This window comes from Argiope bruennichi, chromosome X2, assembly GCF_947563725.1.
Source record: "Argiope bruennichi chromosome X2, qqArgBrue1.1, whole genome shotgun sequence".
Taxonomy (NCBI): Eukaryota; Metazoa; Arthropoda; class Arachnida; order Araneae; family Araneidae; genus Argiope; species Argiope bruennichi.
In genome coordinates, this window is record NC_079163.1 from 2833528 (window position 1) to 2858711 (window position 25184).

At 27.9% G+C, this 25184-nt stretch overlaps 1 protein-coding gene across 1 annotated transcript in view; it reads left to right on the forward strand.

Annotated features, from left to right (window-relative positions):
- LOC129960645 (carbonic anhydrase-related protein 10-like) overlaps positions 1 to 25184 on the forward strand; it is a 527176-nt gene that overhangs the window by 258715 nt on the left and 243277 nt on the right. Inside the window, exon 2 of the mRNA XM_056074193.1 lies at positions 4765 to 4812. Coding sequence (XP_055930168.1) covers positions 4765 to 4812 — 48 coding nt within the window. The remainder of the gene's footprint in view (positions 1 to 4764; positions 4813 to 25184) is intronic.

Genomic DNA, 25184 nt, shown 5'->3' on the forward strand with positions numbered 1-25184 from the left:
GTCTAAGGAAAGTTTGAACATCTGTCATTACACGCCCATGAGAACACCAGAACTAAAATATTAAATGGATAAACTTTTTAAATAGCCTAATTAACCGATTTGTTGTAAAGGATTCATTCATGGAAAGCATTCAAGATAAGATTCAACTTTCTTTCATACGAGTAAGAGCTTCGGCGTTTTCGAGTTTTCCATTCAAATTCTAAGCATACAATTATCAGGAATTATCCGATATGAAATATGAATAAATCAGCGCTTTTTCTTTTTTTAAAAGTTATAACGTTTCTGTTATAAAGGTTTTAACATTTTATAACGTTACTGTTATAAAGGTTTTAACATTTTATAATGTTACTGTTATAAAGGTTTTAACATTTTATAACGTTACTGTTATAAAGGCTTTTTAGTTTTATATATTAATTCAATTCCCTTTGTGAAATAATATTTTATGGAGATAGTAAGTTACCTACGGGCTAACTTGAATAAGAATGATAATCATATAATTCATTCATTAAGTCCCCATTTTGTTATTCAAAATATTACATTAAAATAGCAATCTTTATTTCAATACTAAAATTTAGAAATTTGGAGTTCATTAAAAAGGAATATTTTTAAATTTTGAGAATCATAAAAAATGAACAATTCTGATGAACATTCTAAATTCTCGATGAAATACTAGAAATGTTTTATCAAGTAAATAAATAAAAAAAAAATGTTTTTCCTTAAAATTCTCTGATTCTAACCCCGTGATTTATATATATATATATATATATATATATATATATATATATATATATATATATATATATATATATATATATATATATATATATATATATATATATATATATATATATATATATATATATATATATATATATATATATATATCATTTTGTGTAGTAAGATAATATTATTTTAATGAGAAAAATATATTTTGAAAATATTCTAAAGTTTCCAAGATTTCGTCAATCGTTACATGCTTCTTTTAAAATTAGAAGCATTTTTCAAAACTCTATAGATCTCGAAATTTTCAACAGATTTCCATAAAATTTTATTTAGGAGCTGACGTAAGGATGAAAAATCTATTCTTTAAATAAAGTCGATAGGGGTAATTGTAAAATTTTTTGATAGCAATCCATAAATATGTTAATGATCTCAGTTAATCAATTCGTTAATTTAATAAAATTGCTCCCCTGAGTAATTTCCATCAATTCCAGTTTTATGAAGATGCAATAATAAATATTCGAGTTATAAAAATCTCCATTTTTTTTTACTCGTACAAAATCGCCCTGTTCGATAAAGTCCTAACTCGGGAGTTTTCAGGTGCCTAGCTGAAATTTTGAGGTTAAAGGTAATTCGCAACCAACCGCTGATATAGAAGGGACGATTCTATCATGTTTTCATGCACAAAAAATTGCGCTTGGTTTTGAAGTATTAGAATTCTCACACTAGCCCGGTTGGTAGAATTCAGTATTAAAAATATTTTAAAGCAATAAAAAATAAGATAAGGATACAAGATACGATAAATTTATCACAAAGAAGATAAGATATGCAAGATATGATACAAGACTTTTATAAGATAAGTTTCACACTCTAAAAACGCCACAACTTCCTTAACTAGAACCTAAAGTCATACTAATTCTTCATTCTAGTATTTTTATAGAATACAAAGCGCATTAGGACAGATTATCTAATCACATTTTATATAACACTTTTGAGAAATTTTTATCAAAGAAAGTTTAAAATATTTTTTTTAATTTAGAGGTATATTCGATGTTTAAAGACTGGTTATGCTTAATTTAATGCCAAGAATATCATTTTGTTTCACTAAAATTGCGTTTTAATAAATCAACATTAAAGAAGGTGTTACACATATTAAAGTCAAAAAATTGCAATCACACACTCATTCATTTCATAATCTATATTCACTTCAGATTCATTGAGTATGTAATGGAAGTAAATCATATTATATGCTACTGTAGATAAATGCTGCTATCAAGAATTATTTTTATATTGTCTGCTGAATTTAAAATTTATAAATTTTCCTTAAGTATGCAGTGATATAGACTGATTAAAGTTATATACATCAAGAACATAAGATCTATTTATATAATTTTGATGAAAGAAAAGTTATTATATAAATAGAGACTCTGTGCAAAAATGAAAACGTACTTTCAAATTCTCATATATTTCAGTTAACAATAGCTCAGGCAATTTAGTTGACAATAGCTAATTAATTATTCTCATCTTGAATTTTAATTCCTAATAGCACTGTCTGTATATAGCGAAAAATAATAAGTATTTCGTTTCATTCGTAAACCGTACATCTGATTTCTCTAAATTTTTGAAACAGCCCTCATAAATGATATATTTCTAGGTACTTTCGACGGAAAAAAGGAGTTACTCAGCTTTATTCCACAGCGGATCATGGTATATGAAAATTATAAGTACCATTTTAGAGGTAGTAACGTATACTAAAAGATGATGTGCATAAACTGTTCATAAGGAATTATTTAGATATTTAAAATTACACAATTTTTGAAAGTTCCTAGGAGAATTCTTTTCATTAACATATTTTATTATTACATACGTCATTAATACATTTTTCATGATACAAAATTCCCAGATTACAAATTTTGGTTAATATATAAAATTATTATATCTGGAGATATTTATTTTCTTTTAAAATATCGTTTCCATATTTAGATGTGTAAGATTTATATACTGTCTGAGCGTCGGTAAAAGTATTTTTTGCTTTTGTGACACTTTCAAAACATTTTTAAAATTTCATTTTACATATTACAATCCATTCCTACTTGATGTTTGACAAAATATTCACAATGAACTTTCTGGTACAAGTTCTTTCCAGTTGAAAAATAACAAGGGCAATGAAAGTTTCGACTCAAATTTATCTTGGCCTATCAACATCATACTTAAAACGCCAAAATAGAAAGATTCATTGTACGGGCAAAAGAAATTCAATTGAATATGTCATTCATTATTTAAAAGAAAGAAAAATAGATATAATTTGAGCGTTGAATTTAATATGTTGCCCATTGAGAGGAGACACATTTTTATTCTTTTTGTTCTTTCATCTTGCATTTTCAGCAGTGTACACTATTTCTATTTTCATTGTTCTTCCTCATAAATAAACATGAAAAAATACATCTCCTTATTTTACGAGCGTATAAAAAAGTGGCGCATTTCATTCGCTGATAAATTTAAATCAGTTTTCTCTCAATACCTACAGGCAATTGAATGTTTTAAACAAATAATTTTTGTTTGCGAAAGATTTCTTTACATGAAAACCCATATGCAAGATGTTTACGTGTTACAAAAGCGGAACGTAAATTGAAATCTATCACTTTAAAAACACGTTGTAGCACTTTTTAAGCTATTATTCATCACATAATTTGTTCATTCTGATAAGATTAGAAATCTGAAAGTAGGCATTATTCTAATGTATTTGATTAGGAGAGTCATTATTATGCATATTCATGAAAATAATATTTTTTTTATTTCGTAAATGATTATATGCATAGTTATAATAATTACAAATAGGGCAGATTAATTTTATGAAATTTGAGGTTTTTTTGTAAAAATTCTTGAATTTATGAAACAAACTGCAATAAATACTGAATAAAATGGGCCATTGCTTGTAACAAATGTATAATTCGGTTTTCATTAATTATAAACAAAAATAATTGTACAATGTGTTTGTAAAATGAAATAGTTACAAAATTATTTATGCTGAGAGAAATTCTAATTTTTCATCGAATTCTCATATTCTGTTAGTTCCATTTTATGAGTCAATGTGTAAAATTGTCGGTTTTTAAAGGATCGACTATTAATAAAATATCTTAGCAATTTAAAAGATTTTCGGCAACCGCTGTTCTTACATTAAAAGGTGATAAATAATATTTGGTACAATAAATGCATGAATGGTGAGTAACATTTGAGGGACAAATGAAATGCTATCGACAATTTGAAATTTGTGAATGCGTCTCGAAATGTATCGCTTGAGAAACGGCACAGAAAATTTAACGTATTTTAAAAACAAAGAAATGAGCTGAAATTGAAGAAATGAGCTGAATGTCCACATAAAATGGCCTTTTCCATTGAATCTTTCACAAATTTAGGTGTTTTACTATTCAAAATTTTTTTAACTTTAATTTGGAAAAATTATATTGAATGTTAAAAATGACTTTGTAGTTTTAATTATATGAGCAAATTATACAGAATACCTCATAATTCTATTGCAAAAATGTTAGGGCAATCACTACATTATTTCTAAAGTACGGATAAAAGCGAAAATTTTTATTTTAACTTTAAAAAATCGAAATTTGTTCATAATTTCTAAATGAATAAATCTAAAGTATTGAAATTCGGAGAGGAAAATGTGTGTTGTTTTTGGAAATGCTTAAGATTGCTTTTATTTCATTTTATAGACGTTTCCTCAGGGTATTTTTAATTCAAAAATTTTAAAAGTGCGTTGATTCTTTTCGAACGATAACTTTTGTAAGACTGAATGATGAATGATGCAAGAATAAATCTGGGTGACTCCTTTTTTTTTCAGCGATTATTCGAATAAAAAACTAGTCCTTTTCAGCAGGGGTTTCATTTCTATACCACGCTGTGCTTAGTACATTAATAAATACTGAAAATATAAATAATCTATTTGTATTTCATTTCTCACAAATATATATTCATTTGCACTTCTACGTATGCATGTGCTTCTGTTAATAAATTCTTTTCTCTTCCTTCCAGGCGTGTACAGCAGCTGGGAAGAATGGTGGACATACGACGGAATATCTGGTAATAATTCATAATTTTGTGCATTAATCTTATATACAGAAAAATGTGCCATAAGTTTCCTTTTCATGTTTAGAATTCTATTATACGTTTCATGCGTAAAATATTCACGATATTTTGATTTGAAAATACATTACTTTCTCAAATGACGAACCAACTAGAATACAGACCAAGCACGTATGTTAACACTCGATTTTGAATTTTAATATCCAAAACATTCAGTGAGGCAGGAAACAAAACTAACAATTACGGAAAAAAGAAATATTTTTGTATTCTGTCAGTAAAAAAATGAAAATGAAATATTTGTTGAAAGACACAAAAGGGCATGATAAGTTTTCTTTATTACCCAAGGGCCTCCATTTTTTCGAAGACTGGCATGCACGGAACTAAATAAACTAAACGCTTTGTGGATTCTTCTCGAAGTTTGCTTCAAACATAAAAAGTTAAAAAAAAAACTCACTAATAAGTATGCTTGTGTCAAATAGCATCCGTTGGAAGATATATTTTGTAGCAAATTTAAACAGTATTAAATAGAATATGCTACACCTGATCCAATCCAAACTATCGTGGCCTTATATCATAAGATTCTATTTAATCCTTTTCATTCTTGAAATTTCTCTCTCTGTTATTCCTCTCATTGCCGCTCAGTTATTTTTAGTTAATTTGCAGTTAATGGTTTAGAATATCAGACATAATATTTTTAGTTAGTTTGCAGTTGTTTTAATTAGTTCATGAGTCAAGATATTTGATACCTTATACAAACATCAAATTTATTTTTAATTCACTGCTGTACAATTAAAATTCACGAAAAAAATTTAAAGACATTTCAGTATCCCTGGAAGCTACTAAAGGAAGTTTTACTAATACTTTATTTCGTTACCTGATTGTTTGGTTTCATCTCTAATGGAACAGTTTCATTCTCATTTTTCAATCCATTTGAAAATCTATATTCTTTATTTGCTTCTCCATTTTATTAAAATAATTTCGAGTAAGTATTGAAGAACATTTTGTATAAAGTAGAACTGCATTAAATAGAAAAACTATCGGTGTGAATCTGATCTTTCGAGTAATTCTAAGCAGCTCCTGCTTGTATATGGATTCGTAGCCAAATGAACTCATTATAATCAGTGATGGTCTCTAATAGCAGTTCCTAATAATATAGCAAATGAGATGCATGAAGCTTTTTGATGAATTAGAATTAAAATTTTGCAGCAAATATATATATATATATATATATATATATATATATATATATATATATATATTCTATTGCACTGGTGTTATTATGCACTATGTCCAAAACGTGAGCTTGATGATCAAATTAAAAAAAAAATACTTCCCATGTATAAGTATTTTGCAAATATGCCAAATTTCTATTGATATAATACAAAGTCTTTGATTGTTCAGTATTATCAAGCATTTACAACTTCTTTTTTTTATCAATGTTAAAAATAAATTTAATGAACATAGTATCTTTCATATTAATTTTTTTAAACTATGGTTTATGCTTATAGGTGGGATTTCTAGATTATTAGTGTTGCGGGAAAATGACTTCTCCTTCTATAATTTTTTATAGTGATAAACAAAATCAATGAAAAAAATCTATTTTGATTTAAAGTAATTCAACAAAATTCAATTAAAATAGCTGCTTATAATTATGAATTGCTTCAAATGATAATTTTTTAAAGATAAATATCTGTTGCCGCAACTATCTATCAAGCACACAGTCGATGTAATGGTGGAGACAACTTATATTGAGTTTCTAGGGAACAGTTCAAATTTTCGTCATAATTTACAAACAAGCCGGACTCTTTTGAAGCATTTTGAAAAAAAAATCATAAATATAAGGATTCAAAAAAGTAATTTCGAATAGTATTGCCGATTTAATTATAAATCATTCTAAACTTAATAATAGTTTATTATGTGTTCTTTATAAAAGTATGGGGTATCATAAAATTATTTTCGATAATTTTTCGGAAAAAATTATTTTGACTGGTATCTGCCTAAAATTGATTTTTTTTTGTCAAAAACGTATATTTTCAATTGCTTCAGAAACAGTATAACTTTTTAAATACAATTTAAAACCTACTCTAGTTAATGAAAATAAATTACCTAATTATTTTTTCAAAAACAATTAGCCAATGTTGTTGGCATTTTTATACACATTTGTATATCGCACCAATTTACTCCACAATGGTGTATGTCGTCACATACAAGAAGCTATTTGTAATCTGCAATACGATAGCAACAGAAACAAATGCAGCATCTTCAAGCTAATTTAATGTAAGTTTTCAGTATTTTTTTTTAAATTCTATATATCAATAGATCAATGACCTTTATTCCTAATGCTTTTGATTTCATAAGTTATTCTGATGAGCAATCATAATAATTGTCTGATTTATTGCTTTCTAAAATATGTAATTTGTGAAATTATATCTACGATTATGATCCGATTCCAATCAATTTCGAAAATGAAGCCAGCCTGAATGTTAAGATTGGTTCAAAAAACTCTATGCAGTATTGATTGTCAACTTTATCGTCCAAATAAGTTCTCTTAAGGAGCCCTTTTCCTTCAATTCTTTGTCTGGTTGATGCTACTTTTCTTTCAGTGCTTGGCAGTTTTCTCTTTATAATTTGTCATTTTATAATTTCGGTGTGCAAGGCATCTCTTATCAGTGACTCTGTTAAAAGGAAAGTAATTGCCAGTGTTAGTTTTGAATTCTTTCCTGTCCTTAGATTCTAGAAATGTTTTCTATGGGCTGACATAAACCTCTTTCCCTTCCTGTCGAAGTTGAGGGAGCTATTTCTAAGGAAGGATTTGCTTGTGGTGCACACGAGTTTACTTATGATATAAAAGGAGTGCCTTTTGTTTTTGGATTAATGCTTCGCGCATCGTCTCAACATTTTGCCCCATGATAAATCTGGTGGTTGTGGCCTATCAGTCATGTTTAAGGATTGCAATACCGGTATACCGGGATACCGAATACCGGTATTTTGAGCCATTTTACAATTTTGTAATACCGGTATTCACTAGTTTAAATACCGGTTTTTCGGTATTTACTAGAAATTTTTAAAATTGTCTCCACTATATGTTCAGGGATCGCCAACATAGTAAAATAGTATACGTTTTTGTTTTTATGTCTCCCTAACGAGCGAAATTAATTAGCTAATGAATGGCTTAATTAATAGCTTAAATTTAAATTAGCGAAACATGGATTATCCCTGAAAGAAAATATTGTATCCATAACGACTAATGGAGCAACAGTTATGTAAAAAGTTGGAAAGTTGATTGTGCTATGGTCATGGAATTCAATTAGGAGTAATAGATGTATTATACCAAAAAAATGAAGAACAGAAGAATCCAAATGCTGTGGATATAGAAATTTCGGATTCCAACTTTGAAAAGAGTGAGAGTGATATTGACAATGAAGATAATGACAATGTAATTGTTGAAGAAGATATTGCTAATGGGGATGAAATATTAACCTATCAAGAATTGCTTCCTATAATTTATAAAGTTCGAAAAATTGTTAAGATATTTAAACTTTCCCTTACAAAAAATGCCATATTACAAAAATATGTACTAACTGAAAATAAAATATAATATATATTAATAATAGATTCTAAGACATGTTGGAACAGTTTACTCCTAATGATGGAACGATTTTTGAAATTTAGAAATCCAATCCAAAAAGCAATAATCGACTTAAACCTGTAAATTAATTTTTCAGATAGTGAATTCGACTTAATATCTAGAACTATATCAGCTCTACTTCCAATAAAACTGACTGTAGAGGCATTATGTCTGAGAGATTTTAATTTATTAACAGCTAATGCAACAATAAATTTCATGTTGCAATCATGAAAGAACAGCACACATTAGTATCTGAAGAATTATATATTACATTGAAAAATCGCACATAAGAAAGGCATACCGAAATAGAAAATGTCTTACGGTATTTACATAATTATAATGATTTTAAAAATGAAAATGAAAAAGAAGAAAAGAAAAGAATCAGTTCAAATCTGATTAAGTTTATAGTAAATTTTCTTACAATTTTTTACCCACAAACCTATCCACATTCAGAAGAATTCGGTTCAGTTATCGAATTATGATGACACTAATGTCGATAGTGACAAGGAATTGTCTCTTGAACAAAAATTAGAACTAACAATAAATAAAAAAAAATATTCAACCAACCAAAATGCAATACAGAAATCAGCTATATCCAAAACCATCCGACGAGAAATCGATTTATTTGAAGATGAGGGATTTAGAGGTAAATACTTCGAAAAAGTATATCGTGTATTGCTAACAGTATCACCTACTAGCGTAGATTCTGAAAGAGCGTTTTCGATAGCTGGTAATTTTTACACAAAATTACTTTTCAGGCTTAATGACAGTACAATTGATGCATTATGTTTTTGAAGATCACATTTCAAAAATTTGTAATAGTTACCACAGACTGAATAGTGATATTTACACTTTTTTTGTGATTTAAATAAATAAGTTGTTCTTTTACTTTTTTGTGATGCTTTATATACTGTTATAATTTATAAGTTACATATTTTTTGTGATATTTACACTCTCTTATAAAACAAAGAAACACCTTGTTTTCTTTCTTTTTCTAAAATTTCTAATACCGGTATTGAAACCGGTATCCCGGTATTAAGATTTTAAAAATACCGAATACCGGTATTGAAATTTTGGTCCGGTATTGCAATCCCTAGTCATGTTCGTTGACACGAAGTCTTGAGCACCAAAAATATACGGCGTTATAGCATTTGATTGGACATATTTCTCATCTATAAGATTATTAATAAATTATTTGAAAGACTCAAACATACACCTGTTTAATGGTTTCAGCATATGTCATGTGTGGAATGAGCATTTATGTTTCTTGACAAAGAATACCACCATATTTTTTCACAAAATTCTTTTTTGGTAAACTAAGATAACATTGATGGTTTTCCTGAAAATGTAGGATTGGCATTTCTTCGGCGGCTTTAGGATGCTGCACAAAATGTCTCAAGGAGTTATACAAATCTTACCCTAACATCTACAAAATTTTATTCGTTGAATATGCTTTTCTTTCAGGTGTGTTTGGAAGGAAGTTTTCTTTTAAATCTTTCATAGGAAAAAATAGCTGAATTATCATTACCTTTAATAGCAAGAACGATTCTTAACTATTATTCTTCTAGAAATATTATTCTTCCGTTTTGTCTTTTGTAGCAGCTATCTTCTTGACTTCCGTATATCTTTCAACCCATTCATGTCAATGCCGTAAATATCTGGGCATTGGAATTAGAATATATCAGATACTATGTCAATTGAAGCTCGCGGTCTATTCAAACTGGTCGTTTGCAGAGTGAGTAAAAGATTTTTGTTTTTTATATTAGATAAGCTAACCCTTAGTCACTCGAAGAACTTTCATATTTAAACCAGTTCATTAGGATTTTTATTCGATATTTTTAATTATGTACTGATATGACAAACCTTATATTTCTTTATGAGAAAGGGCAATGTATGTTTTTCAAGTGTTTTCTATAAAATATTGAAACTCCATTTCCAGTTTACCTGTGAAATCCCACAGATATATTTTATAGACAATGTTAGGTACAATTGATTCTGAATACGAAATAAAAACAATCCATCAATGTATTTTTAAGCAGAATTTTCGAGAAATATCTTTAAAAATTAATAAAGTTTATCTGCAATGCATATTTTTTTAATTAATGTAATGTAATTATCCTTAAAGTAGTTAAATTAGAAAATGAAAATAATTAGAATTATACCTTACCATGACTTGTAATTTTAATTTTACTGCAGAATATCTAGCTTAAAATGAAATTAATTTTACATTAACTTGCTGATATCGCAATGAATAACTAATTATTACACATTCAATTGCTTCTAGAAGCGTTTCTTATGCGAATGTATCCCTTTCCATATTCCTTTCATAAATTTTCATATTAAATTTAAAAATAAATTAAATTTACTTCTTTAATAAATAAAGAAATTAATTATTAAAGAAGACAATTTACTCGTAACACTGTAAGGACTGGCTTCAACGGAATTGCAAAAAATTGCTTTTCGTGGTGCCATTTTATTATCTTGATCCTTGTGAGTGGTATAATACTGTTATACAGAACTTTTAAAATTTGTTTTGAAATGAAGATCTTCTCTTGGTACTGACCAAACACAATTTTCTCCAATAATTGGAAGCAAATTAAAAAATTAAAAGAAAAATTAAAAATAGCAGCATAGTTAATATCTTCAAAAGTACTCGTTTTGCCACTAATTGCAGACAGTTCAAAAGTCATTGAGGAAGCAACACGAGAGATACTATCGAGCGAGAGAAAATTGTATTTCAAACGGCGATTAATTGAAAATTCGAATATGACAATTTGTCCCGAGTGACAACTAGTGCCTGCCTCCTCCACATAATAAATTTTCAAGTTCAAAAATATAACATTTAAGATCTTAATTGGCAATGGAAAAAAATAACTATTATTCTATAATACTTTGGAGATAGGTGACAGAAAATCTGTTAAATTTTTCTTAGTTATATTAACATAAATAAATTTACAATATAATAAGAGCTAATTTAGGAAGTGCTATTTTGCAGTATTTAAATGTTATAAAGCCAGAAAATCAGTTAGTAGTAAGATATAAATCAAAGGTTTTTCTTGAAAAGGCAAAATATTGTCAAAATAATAATTCAACTCGAATTTCAGAAATAATTTCATTCGATTTCGATTGTTAATAAGATAGAACAAGTATAAGTTGTCTGATTAGTTAAACAAGAAATAACACATATTTGGTTTAAGAACAAGATCCAACATGTTTCGAATACGTAACTACGAAAAGTGGCTACAAAAACACATAATATCATCAGTACTACATTTTATGAAAGAAAATTTCCTTGATGAGAAATGCATTGTTGTGATGATACAACAATAAATATCAGTGTCTCTAGTGCATAAATTTCATTATTCAGAAATTCTATAAAGCTCCCAAAATAAGCAGAGGTTAGCTGGCTTCATTTAAACGAATTTCCAATGAGAAAAATGGTAGTTGCCTTCGATGATCCAACTTCTGGACCTAGTTCTTTTAGTGTTGCGAAAGAAGAACGTTTGAAAGTTGTAAAAATTTCATATTTGTTCGGTGCAATCAAATGCACAGAGATAAACAGAGGGCTCGAGAGAGAGAGAAGATTAAAAAATATATCTAGCTTATATGCCACCAAAAGTTGGCAAGAAGAAGCGTTTGAAACATCTCCGAAACAAAATAGATGATAATGGAAAATAGAATATTATATTTATACAATGCATCACTTGAATCAACCCCACAGTTTATAAAAATTAGCTCACTTTTTTTGTGAAAGTTTGTTTCTCGCGGCTAGCTATAAAATATGGTCCAAGGATTATTCATGTATCACTACATTCTTTCAATTCATTTTAGTATAATGCCTCAAGTACTTAGAAGATGGGCGTAAGGTAATCATTCAATGAATTCGATGAATAAAAACCTTAATGGTATGTCCAAAAGAGCTGTACTTGTTGCTTGATTCATGTAAAATATCTGAGAAGCAAAAGGTACGAAAGGTCGAGTAAACATATTTATGAGCAAATGTGGTCTGCAAACCATTCGAAGTTCTTTTTGAGGTAGATAAATACATGATCTTAGTAATTGAATTCGGCAAATGTAATGATAAAATTTTTAAAATTAATATGAGCTAAAACTAATCTTTGAAATATTCCTGTGCCCACACAAATTATAGAAAAAATTGTATAATAGATTATAGAAGCTTTTAAGCGCGTTTGGGATTTCAAACAACGATATGGGTTTATTGGTTGAAGACTGCTGGACAGAAAATACTTTCCAAAAACTTGAAACTAAAAGTCTCTTCACTTTTGCAAATTCAATAATCCATGAAAAAACATGAAATAAGACTGTATTTTTTATAAGGATAAAATATATATGCTACTTTGGGATATTGAATAACATTTGGAATCCTCTTTAAATTCTGTTTGAATTTTATTTCTCTTTCTCTAAAATAAGTTTATTTTCATAAAATAATTAAAAAAATGTGTCTAGTGAAAACATCTCAGCATTAAAATAGTTTTTCAATTCCTACTATTAGTTCACACTCTCCCTATATATATTTATATATCTTGTTCTAATTTTTAATCATTAATAAAATACTTTTTATTCATCCACTCAAGTTCAAATACCTTTTTTTAAACTTGTAGTGGATGACACTGAATGCTAATACAGTTTTTTTCAAATATTAATTCATTAATTAAATTTAATTACTTTTTTATACTTTAAATAGAGCTTTAGCAGTTTCTTATGAAAATTGAAGTCAACAGGCAGTAGCTCAATCGGTGAAATGCAAGGATTTCAACTTTTTTCACGTGAATGTGAGAATGCGAGTTCAATTCTTGCGAATCAATAAGTTTTTGATACTTAATAATTTTTTTGATAATTATTTAATAAAAAGTAACTAAAATAAAAATTTTCTTTGTTGACCTAAGTAGGAATTGAATTGATTTTTTTATATTACTTGTTATTTTAAGGTTATAAGAAATTTCTTTTTATAACGTAGACTAGAAACAAATGAAACCATCAAGAATAAATCGTAATTTTGTAAAAAACCTATAATCTTGATATTAATTCGGTATACCTAAATTTTACAAGACACAGATGTAAATTTTTCATGGTTAATTAGCATTATAAACTTTACATTTTGGTGATTAGAAACTAAAATTAGCTTTCTCTTAATGTTTCTAAATTCAAAGTCTACGTTTGGAGGAAAAAAAATCAAACTTTGGCCATGTTTCAGGAAACCTAAACAATTTTAAATTTGTCTAAAAAAAGGTTTTTATATATTTCATAACTTTTATGACAAGCTTTATCAAATTCTGATTTTGAGTTTCAAAAAGAGAAAGTTTTTCATGATATTCCCTATTATGATTATGATTTTTAAGAATATCGAAATAATAATGGTTGTCTCCAAATATTTGAAAAGTATTGTCTCTTCTTACAACTAAATGATTTCCATAATGTTCCTCCAAAGAAAATTTTTTGAGTAAAATATATCCTCATACTATTTATAAATGAAACATTTTAACACAAATAGATTAACAATTATCTATTTGACCCTAACAATGTTTCATAAACTTTTCGAATTCTATAATATGAAGGACTGCTTTAAATTTTCGAAATACAACACTACTTCAACAATAAAATTCTTATTTGCAGTACATTAAAAATATATATTATCTGTCTACCAGTTTGTAAGAGCAATAAAAATTCTTAAAGTTTATTTCAAGAATATTTAGAATTCATTTTTATATGTACTAATAAAAATTCATTAAAATTTATTTTGAATATTTGCTTATCTAAGAAATCTAAGGGAGTATATTAAGAAAGTAATCTAATTCTAATTATTTTAGCTGGATGGAAAAAATTGGTATCTAATGACATCAGATTATAAATAGCTCAAGGTACACAAAATGTAACTTTTTTGTGTAAAATATTAAATAAAATCAATATGTGAAAAGGTGACTTCAGCTCATTCAGTGATGAACTCAAAACTGAAGTAAGACTTGAAAAACATAAATTATGTGCAAGAGTTTATTTAGTATGAAATATTAAAAAGTAATTCAATTTCTGTATGAAACATTTAATAATCTCTATAGAAAGTATTCTTCACTCCTGCAGTAAAGATTTGATTTCAAGGCTGTGAAATGAAAGTAATCATGTGAATGAGATCATTTCAAGGGAAAGCTAAATTTGCGGATTGTTTCTTCAATTCTAATGTGAGGACCACTTACTTTCACGTTTAAAGATGGATTTTGTAATCAGTTAAATTTCGCCCACGGAAGCTACCGTAAGAATTTTGGGGCGTAAAGGCTGGTAAAAGCTTGCTATTTTAATGAACTTCTTGAAAAGTTTGCCTCGTTTACTGTGGTGTAAATAATTTACGCAATTTAAATATCAGAAGGTATCTTTCCAACACCAGTACTCTCAGAATAAGGAATGAATGTTTATGCGATACTCTTTCGCTACTCATAAATATCTAATGCTTCTTTTCGCAAACTAAAACGTTTTGTTGCGTTACAGCGATGCTTAATGAGCCTCTAGATTCAAAGCTATCAGAATGTCTTGAGAAAACATTGAATCTGTCTAATTTGAAAGCTCTTTATGCAAGTAATGTTGCATTAATTGATTGGAAAACATAGAAATGAAAATAAATAAATGCACATCATCACTCGGAAAGTCTTTACTTTTTTTTTCTTCTTCTTCTTTTCTTTTCTTCAAATTCAGGATCTGCATAACGGTAGTAACATTCGGAAGGGAACTCATTAAAACCTTCCTTTATGATTAAATATGCATGTTAATTTTAGGAAAGGAATTAATATTTAATTAGATTAGGGCAAAGTTATATTATTTATTTCTATCTTGATCGAAATTTCAGCTCTTTGATCTGAAAGTGCATTTATTGAACTAGCCATAACGAATACGTCTTTTGCATGTGGAATTAAGAAGAGTGAATCATGTCCCATTCTAAATTCTCATACAAGTGAATTATTTACAAGTGGGCGCTCATTTTTATAAAATAAATAGAATTGCGATTGTCCAGAAAAAATGAGAAATTGTGTTCAAAAATACTAGGTGGCGCTTGATGAATATTTTGAGAAAAAAAAAACATTTTGAATCTGTACTTAGGATTTCACATAAATATGTAATTTTTTAAAGAAAATTTGCAAACGTATGATAATTAAGTAGCAATCTGAAATGGTTAATTGTTACTTGTTAATGGTTATTATAATTTCCATCATCAGCTTAATGTAATACCAGTATGTAAATAGGTAAAAATAAATATGTTGTCCTATTTGATTTGTATTTATCTTTAAGATTCTGTAATTAGACGACAGCAATTTTAATAATATGTAGATATATACAAACAAAACACTCGAACTTTCATTTTTTTCCATTAAATTTTCAAATATTAAAATCACACTCTAAACTCATAAGAAGCATTTCAAAAAGAAATTATTCAAAAATTTCAGCTTAGGAATGTTTTTGCATCAATTTCATTAATATTAACAAAATACAAAGAATTTGTGAATTACAAAGAGGAGTGTAATAGCTTTACAGTTTTAAAAAAAATATTCACGTCCTGTAATTTGCAATTGTGGAACAACTAACTCCATATAAGACATTAGTCAGTTTTCCAAAATTGTTTCTCAAGCAGAAGAATTTAATTAATGAATTACATTACTAATTCGGCAATGCTGTCTTCAATAATGCGAATCATTTTCTTTCTGTTGTGCATCAAGTAACGAAAGTAGAAATCATGAGATTAGTATATTGCTATATTAAAAAAATAATAATAATAGAATCAGCAGTTGCATTTCATTTTGATTTCTGAACAATTGGAGCAATGCATTTTGTAAGAAAAGATGTCGATCGAATGAGGATTTGCAAATATTGAGTAAGTCTACTCCATTCAAAAATTTGGCGTCTGAACGAAGAATAATTTTCCACGGCAATAAACAAAATGTGTATGTGCCATGCTCCATAATATCAGTGTTATCTAATGGTAGGTTCTAGTGGTAGAGTTATCACAGATCTAGACTGAGAATTTCAGATGTAAGAAAGGTTGAAAGAATTAGAAAATTGTATAAGTTTAATACAGATATTCTACACAACGGACAGGTGCGAGTTTGGTAACCAAAATATACCACATTAAATTGTAATATGAATCAAAAAAATGCCATTAACCAGCTGCACATACATCTAATTTTTATCCAAAGAAAAGCGCTATTCAATATTTTTTCAAATCGATTTTGGGAAAAAAAAAAAAAAATCTTCTAGTTGGTATTCATACTTCAGTTCACCTCAGTTTATTCTTGAGACATCTGTGGTCTTACAGTAAGTTAGTGTATTAGAAAAGCTTCAAAACATAAAATCAATAATGCGTTTCAGTCTAGATTAAATTAAACAGTTTTTTGAAAATTTGACTTCTGTGACATCAATGATCATTGGTTTAAATTCACCATTATAAAAAGGAGAATAAACATTAGCCTTGTTGGTAATTACTTTTGTAATGCTTCTTATTATATAAACTATTTAATTAATATAATTGTTTAATGATTTGGCTCCTGACCTTAGAGCTATTTAAAACTACTTGCTAGATATTAAATTTTAAAACTTCTTTTTCCATTTTCGACATTTCCTTTAATTTCCTCACCCACAAAAGACTTCTAAAGTAAGAATTCATGATAAATAATGTAGATCCAATTTATATTTAGATTTATTACGTCATGCATTTTAATAACTTGTACATAATAGAAATTCAATGCTAGAGAATTGGTCATTTCTTTTAATGCAGCATTTACTTGTCCAATTACTTTACAAAGAATTGCAGAATTTGACCATCATGGCTTGAAAACCCGGCTGTACGCAAAGCGATATATATATATATATATATATATATATATATATATATATATATATATATATATATATATATATATATATATATATATATATATATATATATATATATATATATATATAATCAGAAGGCAATTTTCTAATCAGAAGGCAATTTTGAAGACATTGAAGAGACTTTCGATTTTTTGACGTCGTTTTATTTCATCCCGGAAAAGGACGCACTATGTACAAGCAGGAGCGACGAACACACACACAACACAGAACGACACAGAGCGAAAAGAAGAAAAAGGAAGACAAACTGAACATTTTATCCCTGATCTAATATAACATGAGATTTCTGACACGTGTCTATTCTGATTGAAATTTCTCACACATTAAACTGAAGACTATAATAACCTTCTATCTCACACACAGCTTATTACTAATGCATTACTAGGCCAGAATTCAAATATTTGTGCTCAGCACTAATTGCATTTTAAAGCTTCTTTCATCTTCCTCTCGTATTAAGATAACCTTCAGTATTCCGACTGCTTCTCTTAGTGAAATCAAGGTATTCTGTTATGATTTCCCAACAATTGTGGGGTGGGGGGATCTAAAGAATTTTATAACTGCAAATGTTATCAAGTTATCCAGTAGAACGTAATAGAGGAGGGGAGACAGAACCTCGATTGGATTGACTTGAGCCCTGTTGTAACTATTTCTCTTGCTCTGTGAAGATTGATGTAGGCAAACCAGTAACAATTTTACGAGTTGGCGTCTGAATTTTGAACACTGACATCAAAATTAAATTGAGGCATATTAAGAGTAAACCTTAGTAGTTGCTTTTAAAAATGCAGTTCCATACAAACACTCAATTTCAGCGCACAGACGTATATTAATAGCTATTTACAGTGTCGGTGTTATCTTAACTCTTTACTGGAGACATGCGGTCTGTAAGACCGCTAGCGATGGATTTTAGGTCACCTCTATTCTATTTTTAGCTCAATTGAATGGATTGACCCTGTAGCTTCCTGTTTTGTGACCTTCAATACACGAGCACTTTTTCAACCGATTTCAGCGGATGCTTTTTAAAATAATTCAGTTATTTCGTTGAGCGCGGTCTCTAAGGCCGCACCTCCATGTTAGTGTCCCAGTGATAAAAAAAGGTTTAGCAGATGGCGCTAAAACTTGGGCCTCGAAATATCATCTAATTTACTGATCCTATTATGAAGCAGTGCTCCAGACAATTTTAAATGAAGCAGAAAGTGATTTTAGTGATAAGGATAACTGTACAGAAGGGTTTTTCGATGAAAGTTCGCATTCAACTGATTCTGATATGTATGTTCAAACATAATTAATTTTTCTAGTGATAAAATTTATAATATATATATATATATATATATATATATATATATATATATATATATATATATATATATATATATATATATATATATATATATATATGCTAGTTCTTAACCTGTATGTTTAAAATGCCCTAGAAAACCATGCTGTGAAAGTCACAGAAGCTGATAAAAAATAGGGCCAATTTTACCTATTGTCATTTTTTTTTTCGTATAATTGTTGAATTTTATATTATATTGTCTTCTATATACCTTCATATACTGCAAAAATATATACGATTTAAAAACTAAAAAATAATATGTTTTTTCAAAAATATTATTTATTGTAACATGTAGTTTGTGAAGAAAATGCATGTTCCAATGCATTTAATTTTTCAATGATAATACATTTTCAAAAATTTCTAGAACATATCTATATATCAAGAAAAATATCTCCAAAATATATTGGCAGTTTTTCATACTAATACAGTCATTAGAAAATTTAATTTGAGTGTAAATAAAATGCGATCTCGTAGACCACACCTCCCTAGGTAAGTCCTAAAATTTCACCTTCGCAGTTAAGGGTTAAATATATAAAATATATGAGAGACTAAGCTTCGCTGCGCAGTTTTTTTTCGAAGAAAATATTTAGATATGAATCACATGCTGTTTACATATGACATTTTTTCAACCTTACCTCATCTCATATCCACCAACGCCATCTCACAAAATTTTGAGATAGCAATAGGTTATCTTATTAGAACAACAACACACGTACCACAAAAAATTTACGAGATAGCGCAACATGATACTGTCAACATGAGAGCAGATAGAAAAAGGCTCTGATAGTTAGTTATAAAAAAAATAATTTTTGTGTGTATGTAAAATCGCGTTTTCAAAAAGGCACCTATATAGATAAACTTAAAAAGCAAAACCTTATCTAAATGCAAAATTTGATCCAAATCGTTATCGTTTCCGTACGTGAAATAAGTTTATGTATATATATATATATATATATGCTATATATATACGAATTCCTTGTTTAAAGTTATATGATAATTTCAATCTATGTCAATTGCAAACGGAGCATCGAACATGAGAACAATTAACGCGAGTCCGAAACCGGAAACATTACGCCAGCTCTGATACGCTTTTGCAGCTCATGTCAATATTTAATTTAAAAAAAATGTGTATAAAATTGCATCTTTTCAGGAAAGACATCTATGTAGATAAATTTAAAAAGCAAAGACTCATATAAATATAAAAATATAAGTAATGATAGATAAACTGTAAAATGAATGCTGTAAAAAAAAGATTGTTTCAAAAAATGTTAATGATTATGTTAATGATGCATTAATGATTTTTTTAAAATTTAAATTAACTGTCCATATAATTGATAAATATTCATGTGTAATCAGTATGAGATTCTATAAAAAAAACCGTTGAACGAAGCTAGATCTTCCAGATATTTATCCTAACCTGGCAAAGGAACGTAAGATAATATTAATTTCATAGTTAGAGAAACACATAGATATGGGATAAAAATAGACATTCTCGGAGAAGAATATCTTAAAAGTATCAAATGATAAAATGCAATATTTATTATCACAAAATATTTTCTCGTAGGAAATGCTTACTCACGAAACTTTCTATCTATAGAGTCATTAGTGTGAAATCAAAATAAAAAAGTATGAATCAATTAAAGGTAATTGAATTCAGAAAATTTTAAAATAATGTATTCTCTTCGAGAATAAATAGAGGCTCACACTATTGAAACTGAAGCATTCACTCATTCACACATTCACTTCATTCCAGTTTTACAGACATGAATGATGTGTAGTTAATTACAAATGTATTAAAGTATAGCTTGTCACTGAAAAAATAATGAAAGATACGACAAGTGCCAATTTTTAAACATTATTTGATTATATAATTCTTATATATTCAATAATAAAGATTATGTCTTTCTGAATATCAAGATTGGATGCAAATGAATATTAAAAACTTTTGTTCCATTTTATCTTACAGTAATTTGAAATTGAATCATGGCGAAAATTCTACTTTTTAAAACTTTTAAACAAATTAAGAATTCGCAACATTAAAAAAAACGAATATTACCCCTCCCCCAAAATTTTTTTACCAGCTGTTGGGAAAATACTGGAAAGAAAGACCAGATATTTCCTTAATCATTCAAAGGAATGAAGATTATTAAACTTTAATCCTCCAACGTAACTTCCGGCGACATCTTACTACACTTAGTTTTTAGCAGGATCCCGGTGTTCTTCTATGGTTACAGATAAAACAATTGAGAAAGAAGATGTGCCATCAGAGATGGAAGAAACTGAACCCAAAATTTAGACAATGGGAAGAAAGTTTTATTTCTTCAGCACAGAATTTATTCTGCAGGAACTTTACATCATTTAGAAAACTAGACTAAGAGAGATCTTCCACTAAAAAAAAACTTCTTTTAAATGGTCGGTCGCTATTTAAGAAAGTCTAACAGAAGGAAGCTTGATACCTAAAACAATGCTTTAAAATGTTAAGCATTGAAATTCTTTGTAGGACCAAATGTTCAAAAGTAGTTTTGCAAAAGCTTTAGAGAATAATGTGCACAAAACTACAACATATTCATTTTCTCTCTTGCAACTCTCTTTGAAGTTCCGTTCTTCAAAAAATGGCAAAGCTGTTTAAGTTGCTTTCTTTTAAAATATTGGAAGAACTGTTTTTACTATCCAAATGTAAAGTTTGATTTTCAGATAGTAAAATGGTTAAACTACTCAATCATTTCTAAGGAATCTATTATCTGATTCCTTTAGAAATTCGAATTTTTTTAAATTCACATTTTGCTTACTGAACTAGAAATTTTTCAAATTTTTATTTAGTACGCTGAAATAAAGACTTAGATTATTATATATTATTATATTATAGATTAGATTATTATATTATAGATTAGATTATTATATTATAGATTAGATTATTATATTATAGATTAGATTATAATATTATAGATTCTTATTGCTCTATATTAACGAAGGAGTTGAAATTTTCTTAACGACATAACATTTTGGAGTATATTCAATAAAGCTGCAGATTTTTTTGAAAAAGAAGGATTTTTTGAAGACCTTTTTTTATAAGATAGACGAAAATGGATTGTTTTGAACTCTTCTTGATTAAGAAATTTATAGATTTTAAGCAATTTTTATTAATACTGCTTTGCATAATTCTTTATTCGACAAAAAACTTTTTTAGATGCGGAAACAGTATTATGCATTTATTACTTACCTAGGTTTTGATTTATATAATTCATTCATTCAATATTCCTTTCATTTACAATCATTAAGATTCAATAATTTAATAGAAATGCTTCATTAATAGAGGAAAATATACAAATATGTAATACCATTTCTATTTGGCAAAATACTATGTCAAAAAGATGCTGATTTTTAAAATGTTATTGCTAAATTTTTCAGTGAACTCATTACCAATTGCACACAGAATATTTAACTTAAGAAATATAAACATTAGAAATCCCTTTCTCCTCTACGAAGTCTAGAGGAAATTCGAACTCGAGTCTCCTTGCTTCAGACTTCCCAGAATCCATTTTTTCATTAAGCTTGTCTCTCTGTGAACTCAAAAATGCTTTACGTTAGACGACTGACATTTGGTATACGTCAGTGCAACAAGATTTCTTTGTACACAATCCGTTTCATTGGCATGAAGACTGTTCGAATGCAAGTAACACAAAAAGCACAGATTTAACATCTCAATTGTTATCAAGTTTTGAACTAAATCCGTCAAATATCTGTACTTTCACATGCATCTACTCGCAATGACTTAAATAAAAGCTCTGTCGGAGTCTTCAGGCAGGCTTACTGTATTTAATTAATCTTGAATACTGAATGGGCTATGAGGGTCCTCACCTTAATTTTCCTGAAACCTTTTTTTTCCCTTGATTGCTTTTCAGGCTTTTATTTTCGATGAATATATATTATCTTATTCTCTATTTGTCACCCTGCTAGTATGCAATATTTATTGCCTACTGGATATTTGTATCGAGATATTATAAATAGGGATCTGGGAATCGAAAGCTGGATTTGATTATAGATGAAAATAAACATTAAAATATTTCCAGATAGCCCTCATAAATATCAGAAACCAATAAATAAATTTTAAGTCTGGAAATAATCAGAAGATAACGAAATTTACACTTCTCAAAAAACAATTTTTGTTGTAAAAGAAAGCGTAGTGAGAGCTACAGCAGTACAGTTACAACTAAAGTTGAAACTTTTCATCTCGTTATCATTAAATTGTAGTCCTTAACAGGTAGGCATCTATTTTGTTCCATATTTATGATCCTTCTTTTACTAGTATCATTAAATTTTCCATTGTAGTTTAATTACTTTGATTCAATAATATTTTTTAATCTGATCTCCTTTTTGTAAAACTATAAGATAGGGAAATAAAAACCCTGTTTATATATATTTTTTTAAATTTATCAGCTAATGTTACTGACTATCGATGTCGATAAGGTTTTATTTTTGTAATAGCAAAACAACATAACAATATGATAATTTAACTCACAAAGCCATTACATAACACATTAATCCGGATAAATATTCTTTTACATGGGACTGGATTCTTCTATTAAAGATCTGGGATAAGTTTTTTTTTTTTTTAATTTTTTTAAATTTTTTTTTTTTATTGATGAAGTTTGTTAGTAAAATTTATTTTCGGTAAAAGGAATTATTACACGTCTCTTCAACGTGCTGTTTCAAAGAGGAGAAAAAAAGAGAACGATTTTTTTTGTAGTAGCATTTTATATATAAAACAACACCGATTGAAATGACATTCCTTAAATGATTAAGCTTAGAAGAATCCTATAGGACATATTCCAGAAGGTAATAATCCCTAATGGAAAATGATCACTTTATTTAGCTCTGGATCTAGGTATGTAGTTGCGTACATTCCTCCTTCACAACTGAACAGAATTCAACTAAACTTTGCATCATTATTATTTAAGATAACACAAAGAATCTTATCATTTTTTTCAAAATGAAAAAGTTAAAGCCGTTTTTCTGCCGTATCATTCCACAAGAAAAAATTTTCAAATATCTAAAAATTCAAAATTTTGCATTTTCAATCATACCGATCTTTCAAATACCAAATCTTTACCACTTCTTTCAAATTGTCCTAAAAATTTTTATAATTTCTCAAAATGCTATAAGGAGCTAAATAGAAGCAAATAATTTTGAAATAAGGAAATACATAGGTATTTTGGTGTCGGACAACGAAGAGACTTTGGACTATTATATCTTTATTTTTTGGTATATATAAAAAATATTTTAGCTATGACTTTTATTAGTTTTACAGCACAGCTTTTACAGTATTTGTTTCAATATTTTTTGTTCTAGAAGAACAAGAATATAAACGAAAAACTGTTTCCAGGAGATATTTCCAGAGTTCTGAAAGAAAATTAGAAAAAAATTTTAAAGTATATGATAGAAAATTTATTCAGGAACAATTGTTGATTTTAACTGATATTTTAATTTTAACTAAAACAGTTTTCAGATGGCCAAAAAATTTGTGTGTTATAATATTTTATACATATTTTTTTACATTAAAAATATTAGCCATAAAAATGTATCGATCCTGAGTAATGCCGGGTTACTAGCAAATATATAATAAAACCACATAATGAAATCTTTTGAGCATAATAGTCCATTATTTCGCACTAACGCAATTGGGGTCTCTTCGTAAAAAAATAATGTTCTCCGAAAAGAACTTACATTTCTCAATAAATGTTGTAATATTAGAATTATATTTCATTATTAGAATCATTTAATTAATTAGAATTTGACGGGGAACAGTGAGAAAAATGAACTGTGGAAGGAATCATTCGGTGCTCAAAACTTCAGTAAGTTATCAATAATAAATATTTTTTATTCCATAAAAAGGAAACTGTAGTTTCTTAAACCTGTTGCCGAATTTCAAGTTTACAGCCGAGTTCTTTACATTCTTGCAAATGAAATGAAATTAAAAGGAATGTTCGTATAAGAAATATCACCAGATTGATTTTAATGGTAATTAGTTTGTATTTAGTTTAGTTCACAATGAAAACAAGCAAAAAATTTCATTCTTAGCAACAAAAAAAAAAATTAGTTCTTAAAACCGAATGCCTACCTTTCATTCCTTTTATTATTTATAAAAGAAAATTTTTATGATAAAACTTGGGTTGTTTACAATTTCAAATGCTTTTGCTTTCTGATGCTTTAATACACAAATATTAGCAAACAACATCCAGATTATTAAATCTTGACTCTTTTATCTAAGGTGAAATAAATTACTCCCTTGGAGTAATGCTAAGAAAGTTAAAACTTGAAAAATTGAACGGAAAACAAGGCAAAATCATAAAGCACCTTATTGCCAAGAAGAGGACAAGAAATAAAAATTCTGAAGCGATTCCTCGATATAGGAAACACCAAAAACGAATTATGGCACACAATTTAGTTGGGATCAAAGCACTAAAGCGATTTCCATTAGAGATTATATTGCAATTTACTGAAAATCAGCTTGTTGCGTCC